Source organism: Neolamprologus multifasciatus, chromosome 1 (assembly GCF_963576455.1).
Source record: "Neolamprologus multifasciatus chromosome 1, fNeoMul1.2, whole genome shotgun sequence".
In the NCBI taxonomy this organism is placed as follows: Eukaryota; Metazoa; Chordata; class Actinopteri; order Cichliformes; family Cichlidae; genus Neolamprologus; species Neolamprologus multifasciatus.
In genome coordinates, this window is record NC_140439.1 from 9,897,042 (window position 1) to 9,909,648 (window position 12,607).

At 38.6% G+C, this 12,607-nt stretch overlaps 1 protein-coding gene across 1 annotated transcript in view; it reads left to right on the forward strand.

The window, feature by feature from the left end:
* Nucleotides 1–12,607, forward strand: part of ddb1 (damage-specific DNA binding protein 1) — a 54,835-nt gene that overhangs the window by 17,942 nt on the left and 24,286 nt on the right. Inside the window, exons 13-18 of the mRNA XM_085154175.1 lie at nucleotides 2,468–2,646; nucleotides 5,805–5,968; nucleotides 8,914–9,021; nucleotides 11,554–11,761; nucleotides 12,026–12,121; nucleotides 12,488–12,599. Of these exons, the coding sequence (XP_085010301.1) occupies nucleotides 2,468–2,646; nucleotides 5,805–5,968; nucleotides 8,914–9,021; nucleotides 11,554–11,761; nucleotides 12,026–12,121; nucleotides 12,488–12,599 (867 nt within the window). The remainder of the gene's footprint in view (nucleotides 1–2,467; nucleotides 2,647–5,804; nucleotides 5,969–8,913; nucleotides 9,022–11,553; nucleotides 11,762–12,025; nucleotides 12,122–12,487; nucleotides 12,600–12,607) is intronic.

Consider the following 12,607-nt stretch of genomic DNA (forward strand, 5'->3'; position numbering starts at 1 on the left):
TACGGGGTCTGTTCATGCTTTGGAAAGTAAGAATTCGTTTCACAAATTCTAAATTAATTATTCAGCTGTGGCCTTGTGCCATTTAATAACATATCCTTTGGCGGAGCTGAATCATGCATGATTAAAAGGGCCAGTTCTGAATGTGAAGAGTTCAAAAAGACTTCATGTATTTTATACTTAATATAAATATTTTACTTCATTTAATCTCAAGTTTCATCCTCCCTTTTGGAAATGTGGATGAATCCTGCTGGGAATTCTGCCAAATGTTACACCCTCAACCATTAATCTTTAGGTTATGAAAACTCTGCTCATATTTCAGTGCTGGGTTTTTTTTTACTAACTCGTACACTTCATGTGTTTATATTGAATACATTTTGATGTTATTATCTGACTGAGTGTTGCTACGCCACTCATCTTTTTGGCCCTTAAGTTGAGTTTTCCTTAAGTTTGCATTAAAGCCACCAGTGGTAGAGGGGTTGTCCCGAAAGGACACTACAGCATAATATTAGATGGCACTGGTGACATGAGACATGAGAACACTAAAGACTGTGTTAATTTTTAGTGGTAGTGTCCAAATTTGAAAGTTTGTAAAATTCACATTAAATATTGCTGTAACAGGAAATTGTCAACATAGGATTATTATTTACCTAATTACTCGGTGTGCCATGAACATGCTCATAGCACTAAACTCAGAATGAATGGCTGACTTGGTACCTATTTGCAGCTTTTAGCCTTATTTTAGCTCATTAGTTTTGGTTCAACATCCTGCACATAGGCCATGTGCTTTGCTGCTCTAATTAATGTCACAATAAAAGCTCTAGGCAGCTGATTCCAGTAAACAAGCTCAGACAAGCCAACTATGCACTACCATACTTACACAAAACTGCAAAAAGTCTGAAAAAGGAGCTGGTAAACAATGCTGATATTTCTCTCAGAAGCAGTAAAACACCACATAAACACCTACAAATGGCAACAAACACAGTTTCAGAGGGATGCTTATGTTGTCTATTTGCCATTGCAAACACTTGTATGATTAACCATCATATCATAGGTAGTTTCCAAAGGGGTGCACTACAAAGCAAGAGTGGGTCTCATATAAAGAGAGTCAAAAGTGGCTCTCTTTATATGTGGATGAACCACCGTTGTAACTTATGCCTAATTCATAATTTGGTTGGATAGCTTTGTCTCACGCTTTCGTAGATTATTTGCAGCATGTTTTAAGGTCAGTAAAGATGATCTTCATTTTATTTGTGTAAGTTGTTGAGCTGTACATTACTAACATCACATGAAGCTCAACCGTGAAGTTACAACAGTGCAAACTTTGCATTATTCTCTTACTGGAATGTCCTTTTAGTTCATTAGGTGATTTTAAACAAAGTCTAAATGTTGTTATACTTGATGCTAATCTACTGCAATTCCAAAAGTTCCACTTGGAAGTGCAGCTGCTATAACACAGAATACACAGCTCTCTAATGTGCAACCATCACATTAGTAATATACAGCAGCACTGAGCACACTTGGCATAAAATGAGCATAAAATAATTAACTTATATACTGTTCCGTGCACTAAATCCCAACATTATTTTCTGCAGCATTAATTTGCCGTTGTATTTACAACAGTGTTGCATTTTACTGCCGTGCATGATTTTTTTTTCTTCTCTTTTTCTTATCAAACTGTATTTGTGCTGCAGCATGAGGTTTTGCATTGTCTAAACAGTGCACTACCTTCACTTCTTAATGTATATACCTGCTGCAGTCTATATTTAGGGCTTCTTCAGCTCCTTTGTCCTGTCTTGCTTTTTCACTGCTGTATAGTAGCGCTCCCCTTTTACAATACACCATTATATTTTAAACATTGCATTTGTCTTGCTACCTAACCTCAGGGTCTTTTGTGGGACGTGAAATACAAATGCAATGAAATGAACCGTTACAACAATAGTAATATCATTACTATATGTTACAATGACATTTGGTTTTGTTGTTTCACAAAAGTGATTTCTGGGAGCAAACAAATGGCAGCCATTCATCCTTCATGTTTCTTTTAATCATACCACATTTCTTGACATTTGTATTGTAGTTAAACTGCTTTATTTTCTACAAAATGATTTTGTTATATTTTGTAATAAGCATGTTACTGAAGCCTTTGCTTTGTCTTCATTTGTTTTTATCTTGCTTTTATCTTTAAGCTTTAAGTCTAGCGTCGGCTCTATAAGTATGAATGGAAGTGTTTTAAAGCAGTCTTACCATCTGATATGTTAACGGTGCTAAATCAGTGGAATTCATTAGATGGGAAATTTTATGTAAAAAATTAGAAGAAGGATGAAACCTCTTTGGTTTTTCATAGATTAAGATATTTTGTGCACATAATATCTTAATGTAAGCAATAAGATATTCTTTAAAATACTTTCTAGCTCACAGTTTCTTTGTCATCTGTGGAAACACCAAATAACAAATAATGTTTCTCCAGATCACATCAGGCTCTGTGCGCCTGGTGCTTCAGGACAGCAAGACGTTGGTGAGTGAATGGAAGGAGCCACAGGGCAGAAACATCAGTGTGGCTGCGTGCAACCACACCCAAGTGGTGCTTGCTGTGGGGCGAGCCCTCTACTACCTGCAGATCCTAGCTGGAGAGCTCAAACAGATCAGGTAGGACATAAATGGGGACTTATTAACATTTTTTATTTACTGTTAAAACCCACTTCCAGTCTTTCCACAAAGCCAACTGGCTGCTCACTTAGCTGCATAATTATCATGGAAAGCCTTAGTGAGCAAATATGAGCAGCTTGCGAGTTCACAAGCATGTCCAATGTCCAATCTCACCATTTTCACTGGGACCTCAATACAGATTCAATTGAGCAATAAAGCTATATACTGCAGTTAATGCTATTCAGTTATCTGAGTGCAGAGACTTAAATCTTGTCCTATTAATAAAAAGTGAACTCTTAATTCAGGGTGTTGGGCTCAAATGTTTCGTAAAGAAATTTCTATATAACTATTAGACTACTTTCAGGTTATTTGAATATTCAATATGATACATTTGACTGCATATGCAATGCCCAACAGAACAGAGGTATGGAAGCTTATTAACAAAGGTTAATTAACTCTATCTCCAGTAGTTCATTAGTCTCACAGTTATGTTTTTTTTTTTTTAATTATTTAATATACGTTGCAGGAGGATAGTGGAGTTACTTTTTATTGTTGTTCTTTCACGTTGCTGCTCTGGTTTCCTGGTATGACTGTCTTTCGGCCCTTTAGGTAATGTATGTACTATTTCACAGTAGTTTAGAAGAGAAGGATGCACAGTTGTAAAGCTTGCCACCAGGGCTGCTTGAGGAACACTGTGTTTGTTTGCAGTGGGTGTTCGTAAATGATGAAACGGAGACAGAGGGAAGAGTCTTAAACAGAGGCTTTGAAATAATGTTTGGGCTGCATCAATAAGCAGCTGGTTTGCTGTGTGCGTCACAAAAATCTGTGTAAACCAGAAAGTCACTGTTGGCTTAAAGGTGTGTACAGGACTCTAATGCTCTCCTCTAATATAATTAAAGTGCGAGTACTCACCTTGGACAGTGATTATCCATTATATTTGCATTGTTGAGTAGCCTTGTTCCATTACAACGCAGTTCATTGGCCATTTTAATTAAAAAGTGAAAAGGTTCTTTTCTTGTCATTTTATTCAAAGCTTTCTTTGTATTAATGACAAATTTAGATGTTTGACCTTCGTTGTACAGATTGATGTGTGATACTAAAAGGCTGTTTTTTTAAAATCATTTTAATGACAGTGAATTACAGATTTTATACTAGGGCATTTAACTTGATGTCCTTTATAATTCAAAGCTTAGAATATTTTCCATCTTCAAAATTGTTGGTATGTTTAGATCTGCTTATCAAGTTTAGCATTAGACATTTTAAAATGATTTAAAGACAAGGCCTCTTGTGGCATCTGTAATTTTATATTTCCACATTGATGCTGTATGTCCTGATGTTGTGCTTTTCCTCAGCAAGCATATACACCCACACTAATGGGGTTTGTCGTTAAAGATATATATTTTCAGCAGAGCATAAACAAGGAAGGTAAACTGTATGACTGACACTCATCTTTGAGAAGGAAGTTTTGTTGTTGGAGTTCACCCCATGTCTGCAAAGTTGGGTATTCCAACTTTCTCCTCCAGTCCAAAGGCATGCATGTTAGGTTAATTTGTGATTCTAGATTGGCCATAGGTGTGAATGTGAGAGTGAATGGTTGTTTCTCTCTCTCTCTCTCTCTGTTAGCCCTGTGATTGACTAGTGCAGGGGTCGGCAACCTGCGGCTCTTTAGTCCTTATAGTGCGGCTCCGCGTGGTTTGGGAAAATAAATTAGAAGTATTTAGCTGAAGTGTATTTTATTTATGTTAGTTCTTTTTTAACTTGTAGTTCTAAATTGGAAGATGATTTTGATATTGAAATATAAAAATAAAATTATATTCTATTATTTTTTTCATCGCTCAAAATAAGCGTCACACTGGCGAAAGCCAGTATACCCGCCGAAACGCCGTGCATTTATCGAGACTTTCAACCCCAGGTAGGCCAAATATGGCTCTTCGGATCCACATTATGCCAGCAGCTGTTCTCCACCGTGAACGATGTTAAAAACAAACACCGCTCACGCCTCATAGATGACAGCTTACAGTCCTGTGTAAAGATGAAAGTGACTTCGTACAGCCCCGATCTGCAGACACTGTGCGCAGAGGTTCAGGAGCAGAAGTCCCATTGTAAACATATCACGGCAGACCCGACGATGTTTGCATGAACAAGCTTTTCAGCATGTCTTTATTGACCACTTTTCACACACGGTTGCTGTATGCATACAGCCGGCTGTAGCTTTTCAGCTCACAGCCTGACACACACCAACACAACAGCATAGATGGCACAGACGTAAAGGCAGCGAGGCGTGATTGCGGGTCCCGCTCAGGTGCTTCCGCCTCCCCTGCAGCGGCGCCGCAGACCACGCCCCGCCACACACATTAACCAGGTAAAATACATATTTAGGCAGAATTTTGCAAATATCTATTTTTCATCTTTTAGCAGCATAGTGCTTTTTTTCCAATTATTTTTTTAAAAGTCAGGTCAAGGCTCCAAAAGCCCAAAGGCGATATAAGGGTGGCGGCTCACAGCAGTTTTTGTTTGCTGGGTCATTTTCGTTCAGCTGGGTGTCTTTCCTTTTGTTATATTTCTTTAAGAGTTCAATGTGTTAATTACATAAATAAAATGTAATTTTCTCTGTAGCACTTCATGGATTTCATAAGCAACACACCTTAGTTGTTCACACAAAGCATAAAGGTAAAAAACAATATATACAGTGTTATCTTCGTTTTAGATGGCAAAGTATTTGCGGCTCCCAGTGTTTTCTTTTGCGTGGAAACCGGGTCCAAATGGCTCTTTGGGTGTTAAAGGTTGCAGACCCCTGGACTAGTGTGATTGACCTGTGATTGACCTGGTCAAAATGTACACTGCCTCTTCCTGTACAACACCAACCATTACTTTGAATTGAATAAGGTTGGTTGTTTGGTTGTCTGGCAATTTTAGCTGGTGTTAAACTGACTCATACTTATCAGTGTAACATTTCTCAGTTTGTATCTCACATTGAGAAAAAATTGATTAGAACTTCTTCTCCGTGTAAGTAACACAATTATCCCATTAGCTGTTTTAGGCAGGTGTTTGTGTGTGTGTGTGTGTTTGTCTGTGCATGCCAAATTTGGTCACACTTCTTTTCACAATTTGCAGGGTAGCTTGCTACTGTTTTCTCAAATCCTCCTCACCTTTCTCAGTACCACAGAAATGGAGCATGAGGTCGCCTGCTTGGACATCACACCTCTTGGGGAGGGTGGCGGTGAGTCACCGCTCTGTGCTGTGGGACTCTGGACCGACATCTCAGCCCGTGTGCTCAAACTACCCTGTTTCACAGCCCTGCACAAGGAAATGCTCGGTGGAGGTGAGAGAAATGAGAAGCAGATTACCTAGACTGGAGCAGTGGAAAGCTGTTAGTGGCTTGTGGAGAGAGATGTCGATGGAAATAATGTCATTCAAGTATATTTGTGTTGCATACATGGTCCGCACAATTGTACAGAAGCAGCAATTCCTGAACCGTTCTCAGAAAGTATGAATAATGTGAACTTTGAGGTCTCAATATCACTGTGACCACAGTAATTTACTAACATGAGTGTTGTAAAATTATTAAGCAAAAGCCTAATCCCAATAAGATTTAATAGCAAAAATAATATTAAGAATACTGAAACAGGAACAAACTTCATTTGAGGAAGCTGTTTTTACAGAATTTCTCAAATGTACCTGCCACAGAAAAGTCAAACAATATAAAATACTTTGGTTCACATTGATCTACTGAACTGGTTCCATTTTTTATGCGCATGGTTTATTTGAAGAGATGTGGATCTCTCTAAAAAAATCTTACATTTCTTCAATTTAGGTCTGTGATGGTTGGGGGGAAAAAAGTCAAATCCAACAAACAGTTGAGTTAGATACTAAGCTTAACATGGGAGAAAATGATAGCCTGGCTTCGTCAAATGGTAAAAAAAAATATGCCTACTAGCACCTTTTAAAAGTTCAGGAATGAACTTTTTATATTAAGTTTTTTTTTTTATATGAGAGCAGTAACTCTTCTCTTGTTGCCTTCAACTGCTCCCAGCTAAGAAATACTCCTACAGAAATTGACGTCTGAAACAGCTAGTTGTTGGTTTTTGTGCTCAAAAATAAGCAGGCTGAAACATGTTGATTTGTGACCGGACAGAACTGGACAAAACAAAACAAATAGTGAAACTATTGCTTTAAGAATTTTAATAAATCACTCCAAGGCATGGGTCCATAATAGTGCAGTAATGGCTTCAGTGAAATGGATTATATCTCCAGTTTCCAGTTTAATAGATGTAAATGGCATCTCACATGAAGCAGCTCATTTTAGCAAGTACTTGATGAGTACTTAACCATTAAATATGCTGCTAATCTAAATGCATTTACTGCACCACTTATACACTTGAGAAGAATTTAAACTTGGAATGTTTAAAGTATGGAAGAGAGGACTTGAATACTTTTTGGGTTGAACTTTTGAAAAAGTCAGCAGTTACTGGAAAAAAAAAAATTTATAACAGTGAACTGGCACTGGCAGGCCTCTTACTTTCCACAAAGAACAACTCCACAGTCTTTCCCACAGTGTCACACTTTATTTTCCAACTGTGTTTGATTGACAGATGCTCAGTGAACAAACTTTTTACACTTTTTTTGCCTACTGCCATACAAACTACAGTCTGACTGCAGAGTTTAAACTCGTAGCTAATATACAATACTGTGCAAAAGTCTTGAGCCACCCCTCATTATTGGTGTTCTTTAAAGATCCAGTGTTGTGTCTAGACGTAACGGACAATTTGACAGAATTAGATTCAATTAGATATTGTATCTTTAGCCACTTTGTTACTAGCATCCTGTTGCAAAGACTCTTAATTTGTTCCCTTTTCTTTTTTTCTTTTTTTAGTTGAACTTATGAAAAATGCCAACGATAGCAGAGTTAGATAATCAGATTCTAAAGAACTATTAACTGAAAACTTTGCTTATCTCAGCATGGTTTGCAGCGTGTCCTCATAAAATTCTGGAAATGTAGTCAAGAAGTTGTTCCAGGCCTAAAATCTACAATCAGTTGATCCATCTGCTGTTCACTGCAGCTTCATCAGGAATGGTCTCAGGGCTGGTGTGAAGAAACTATTCTTATGGAAGGCAAACAAAGAGAAAATGCTGACAAGAACACAAGAATTGAAAATCTGTGACAAAGGCCTTATGGAGTGACGAATCCCAATTTGAAATGTTGGTTTAAATCATTTTCATTAATATGAGCAGGTCAGGAGAGAGGTGCAACAGTATCTGCAGCAATGGTTAGGAGCTACCTTTCAGCCAGTGATGTTGGAGATTTTATTAATATTAATGGAACTGATGGTAGAAAGGTGCTTTATTGTATGTGTACAATGACAATAAAGGGCCATTCTGAAAAGTAAAAGTATGTCTAAAAAGAAAAACACACAGTGGAACAGTGTGAGTCATGGACTGGCCTCCCCAGAGCCCAGACCACAACTTCATTGAAGCAGTGTGGAATCATCTCAAGAAAGCCTTTATTTGTCACATGCAAGTTGCCCTGCAGCGAAATGGGACCCCCCAACCTTACATACACAACACAGACATCACATGGGAAGACAGGTCGGAGACCGGTAGTATTATGGAAAAACACTGAAATGTAAAATACAATGGGCAAGACGAGGAGGGGGAATAAAAAGAGAACTCTACTCATGCTGGGCGCCTATGGGGGGACAGCATGAGAACAGAAAACAAAAAAAAAAACTCCTCTGCACAAAGAGCACATAAATATCCACAGTACAACATCATGAAGCACATGACAAGCAACAGGGGTGGGTTAGGGGTGAGAAGTAAGCTGATCCAGACACATCCATCCTGCCCTGCAGCTATTCATCCAGCGCATTCATACAGCGCTGGGCCCAGGATGGCTGTGTCTTGACAGAGAACAGAACAAAAGGAAGCCAACATCTAAATATGTCCCCCTTTTCATTTTGTACACTCCTATCTGAACAGTGGTCCTTTTTGGTGAGTCAGCCAATAAGCACTTAATCAGAGCCAAAGTTGTTTTGATGTAACTGGCCTGCAGTCAAAGAAACCGGTGTTTGGGAAACTGAACAAAACTGAACTCTTTATATTTATCCTGAAGCATTCAAATGTTGTTTATTTTAAAGTTACCACAGAGTCTGAATAAACCTGATTGATTTTTCTGACGGAGGTATTTTTACAGACATTTATCACTTTAGTATAGAACCAGTGACTCCAGAGTACAGCAAAAATAAACCACTTGTTTGTGTGTGTCCTCAGAAATCATTCCCCGCTCCATCCTAATGACCACCTTTGAGGGGAGCTACTACCTGCTGTGTGCCCTGGGAGATGGAGCACTCTTTTACTTTGGTCTGGATCTGCAGACTGGTACGTTCTTCTCACTGTTACCGCTACAATCTTTAGACGAGAGCTTCTCAGACTTCTCCAGACTGATAAGGACCTTCAGGCTGGGCCACAGGCAGCCGTCTGTGAGCATTTTCATTTTTAGTTGATCATTTCTTGTCGACTTGCGTAACTGCCAGCACTATATTTGGATGTGTTGGTTCAGAAACTCTACTGCCTGAAGAAAGCTGTGTTATAAGTTTGATTGAAAGGCTGTCATTGAACTGTTAAAGATTTTCAACGTGGTAAAGGCAGAAAAAAGCAGCAGTTTCACAGACAGGACCAAGGCAGCCTACATCAAGGCCAAGTGTGGCCAGAGGAATAGAAATATTAAAGGGCCTCTGACATGAGATGGATATATTTAAATGTATTATTATATAAATTATATAGTTTGAGTTGATATGAGTTGGTGTTGTTTATTTAAAAAGTTATAATTTAGTTATAACACATAATCGTAAAAGGAGGACTTGAGAATGAGACAATAAATGCTTTTCTGTGTTTAACCGTCTGCTTTTTGGTCCTGAAAAGATGCTGTGCAATTCAGTAAAGTCCAATGACTGTTTATATGTGCATTAGCTAATGTTACGCACTGAGGACTAGCAAAGACTTTCCACTAATTACCTCGGTTTTCATTTAGTATGCTGCGTCATTCACATCAGATCAAACAAATTTGACCATGTTATAGAGAAAGGTCCCTCTGGTAGCTTGCATAACATTAATGTAGTATTTCTGATATTGCTAGTTAAAATAAAAGCTGCTTAGGCTGGTAACCTCTGAATTTTAGGTCTCAGGCTTCATGACCACTTCATCATCCTGCACTTTCAACATGTTAGTATTTCCTTCTAATAAACATTCCCTGCCTGCTAAATGCTCAGCTCTTTCTAGTGCATAATCTCTGAGCCCAGAATACGACTGGATGGTGTCACTGAAATGATATCATGCAGTCAAGATACCCAGTTGAGGTCATTTCAGAAGTAAAAAAAAAAAAAAAAGTAAATTTAAAAGCCCCAGAAGACATTATACAACTGTTATCACAGGCGGTGCAGTCATTTGATGTCAAATGTAGTTGAATAGTCCTGAACTGCTGCCAGACGAAAGTAAAACTGATTTTCAGGTGTCTGTTTTTGAATTTTAAATAGCTGCATGCATTATCACTGTCTGATTTACCCAAACACATCTGGCAGTGTTTTACAGCGATCTTTGTAAGTTTTTGATTCTTATTCTTTATTACTGTATTAGAATAATGAATGTTATGTAAGTCACAACCAATCAGAACATTTAAATCCATTAATGCCTCTTAATCAAGACTTAATCTGTTCTGCCTCTACAGTGAAATGTAAGCATGTGCTGAGATGTAGTCCAATGGGGAGGAAGTTTGTTAACGTGTTCATTACTGATTGTGGAAATTATGAGGTCCATTAAAGTGCAAAGATACATTTTCTAATTGCTCATTTTGTCAGACCAGCAGTTCAAAGATGCCATATTTCATTTACAAACACATCACAAAGATTCCCCTGGGTCACCTGATCCAGGCCTAATTTTAAGCTTTGTTAAAAAGGACAGTTTTAAGCCTAATCTTAAAAGTAGAGGGTGCCTGTCTCCCAGATCCAATCTGGGATCTGCTTCCACAGAGGAGGGGTGTAAAAGATAAAGGCTCTACCCTCCATTATAGTCTTATGAAATTTGAACTACAAATAAGCCAGTAGTTTGAAAGCGAAGTACTTCGTTAGGATAATAAGGTACTATGAGGTCTTTAAGATATGATGGGGTCCGATTATTCAAGATTTTGCATTTGAGGAAGATTTTATATTCTTAATTTAACAGGGAGCCAATGCAGAGAAGCTAAAATGGGAGAAAAATACGCTCTCTCTCTCTCTCTAGTCCCAGTTAGTACAATCACTGTAACGTTCTGAATCAGCTGATGGCTTTTCAAGCTTTTAGAGTGACCAGATAATAATGATTTACAACAGTCTGGAGCTAATCAATGTGTAAACTAGCTTTTCAGCCTTACTTTAAGACAGGATTTTTCAGATTTTATCTTTACGCAAATAAATAAATAATATATGTGTGTTCATATAAATATGGTTCAGTAATTCAGTCAAATTAAAGGCCAACGCCTGTGCAGGTTATTCTCTGTATACTGCTGTTATAACTACTGGCTGTACAAAAGATAAAGAAAAAACTGAATGGAGTGGTGAAACGTAATTAAGGCAGATGCTTTTATTCAGACCTCATGGGGCCACTGAATGGTTTGGTGAGCATTAAAAGCAACGTACACAAGGAGAACACAAGGGCAAAGCATTAATACTTAATGCCAGCGAGATCAACAAAAACTACCAAGTTGAATTTCGTGAACCCCCTGATAGAGCATTTGCTTTGGCAGAGGATGCGCTCTCAGTGCATCTTTCTGGGTGGCTTAAAGGAACTTGGCAAAAGGCTCTTTTGACCCAAATACGGATGTAGACCCATTTCTCAAGCGTTTCAAGTCTGTGGTTTGATCTCATTTCCTTTTCCTAGGTGCCCTAAGTGAGCGTAAGAAGGTCACTCTTGGTACACAGCCCACTGTGCTGAGGACCTTCAGATCCCTGTCCACTTCCAATGTCTTTGCCTGCTCTGACCGACCCACTGTTATCTATTCCTCCAACCACAAGCTGGTGTTCTCCAATGTCAACCTCAAGGAGGTCAATTATATGTGCCCACTCAACTCTGAGGGCTACCCCGACAGGTCAGCAGCAGAACTTTTCTTCCCTTCATATTTTATCAGTGTGTGGTTTTATGGGAAATTCATCTGTTTTCTTTTCTGTGCTCTGAAGAGTTGGTAGCCGTAAGCCCTTAACGTCTTTTGTTTTGATCCTCTAGCTGACAGAGCTGACTCAGATGTAGTCTCTTTTGATTAAAGATGCATACAATCCCACTTTTTGATTTGCAGATAGTGGGTGTATATTGCCTCTTTTCTCGCCCCTTACTAATGCTGCGTTTTTCATCACAGTTTGGCTCTGGCCAACAACAGCACTCTGACTATTGGAACCATTGATGAGATTCAGAAACTCCACATTCGCACTGTTCCCCTGTATGAATCTCCAAGGTCAGTCAAATATTGAGTTAGAACTGAATTTGAAATGAGCATTTCACATCCATCATCTGTACAAATAATGCTGTTTGTTCTTCATATTTGCAGTGCCCATTTGTTCTAACCACTTTCTCACACTGGTTTTGTTACATACGCTGGATCATTTTTTGTCATTCTTTTTTTCTCTCCAATCTTTTAAGTGATAGCCATGGCTTAATATCATTTGATAAAGGCTATCAGGTTAGGTTATTGATAAGGTTATGTTATCAAGTCAGAAAACACAAAGCAGGCTCCCCTAGGTGCTTTTTTTTTCATCCTGTTTACCCATTTGCTCTTTTCATATTCACTAACGTGTTTCTATCACTGTCTTTTCTCACTCAGACGGATCTGTTACCAGGAGGTTTCCCAGTGTTTCGGAGTTCTGTCCAGCAGAGTGGAGATTCAGGATGTGAGCGGCACCACATCTGCTGTACGACCCAGCGCGAGCACTCAGGTGCCGTA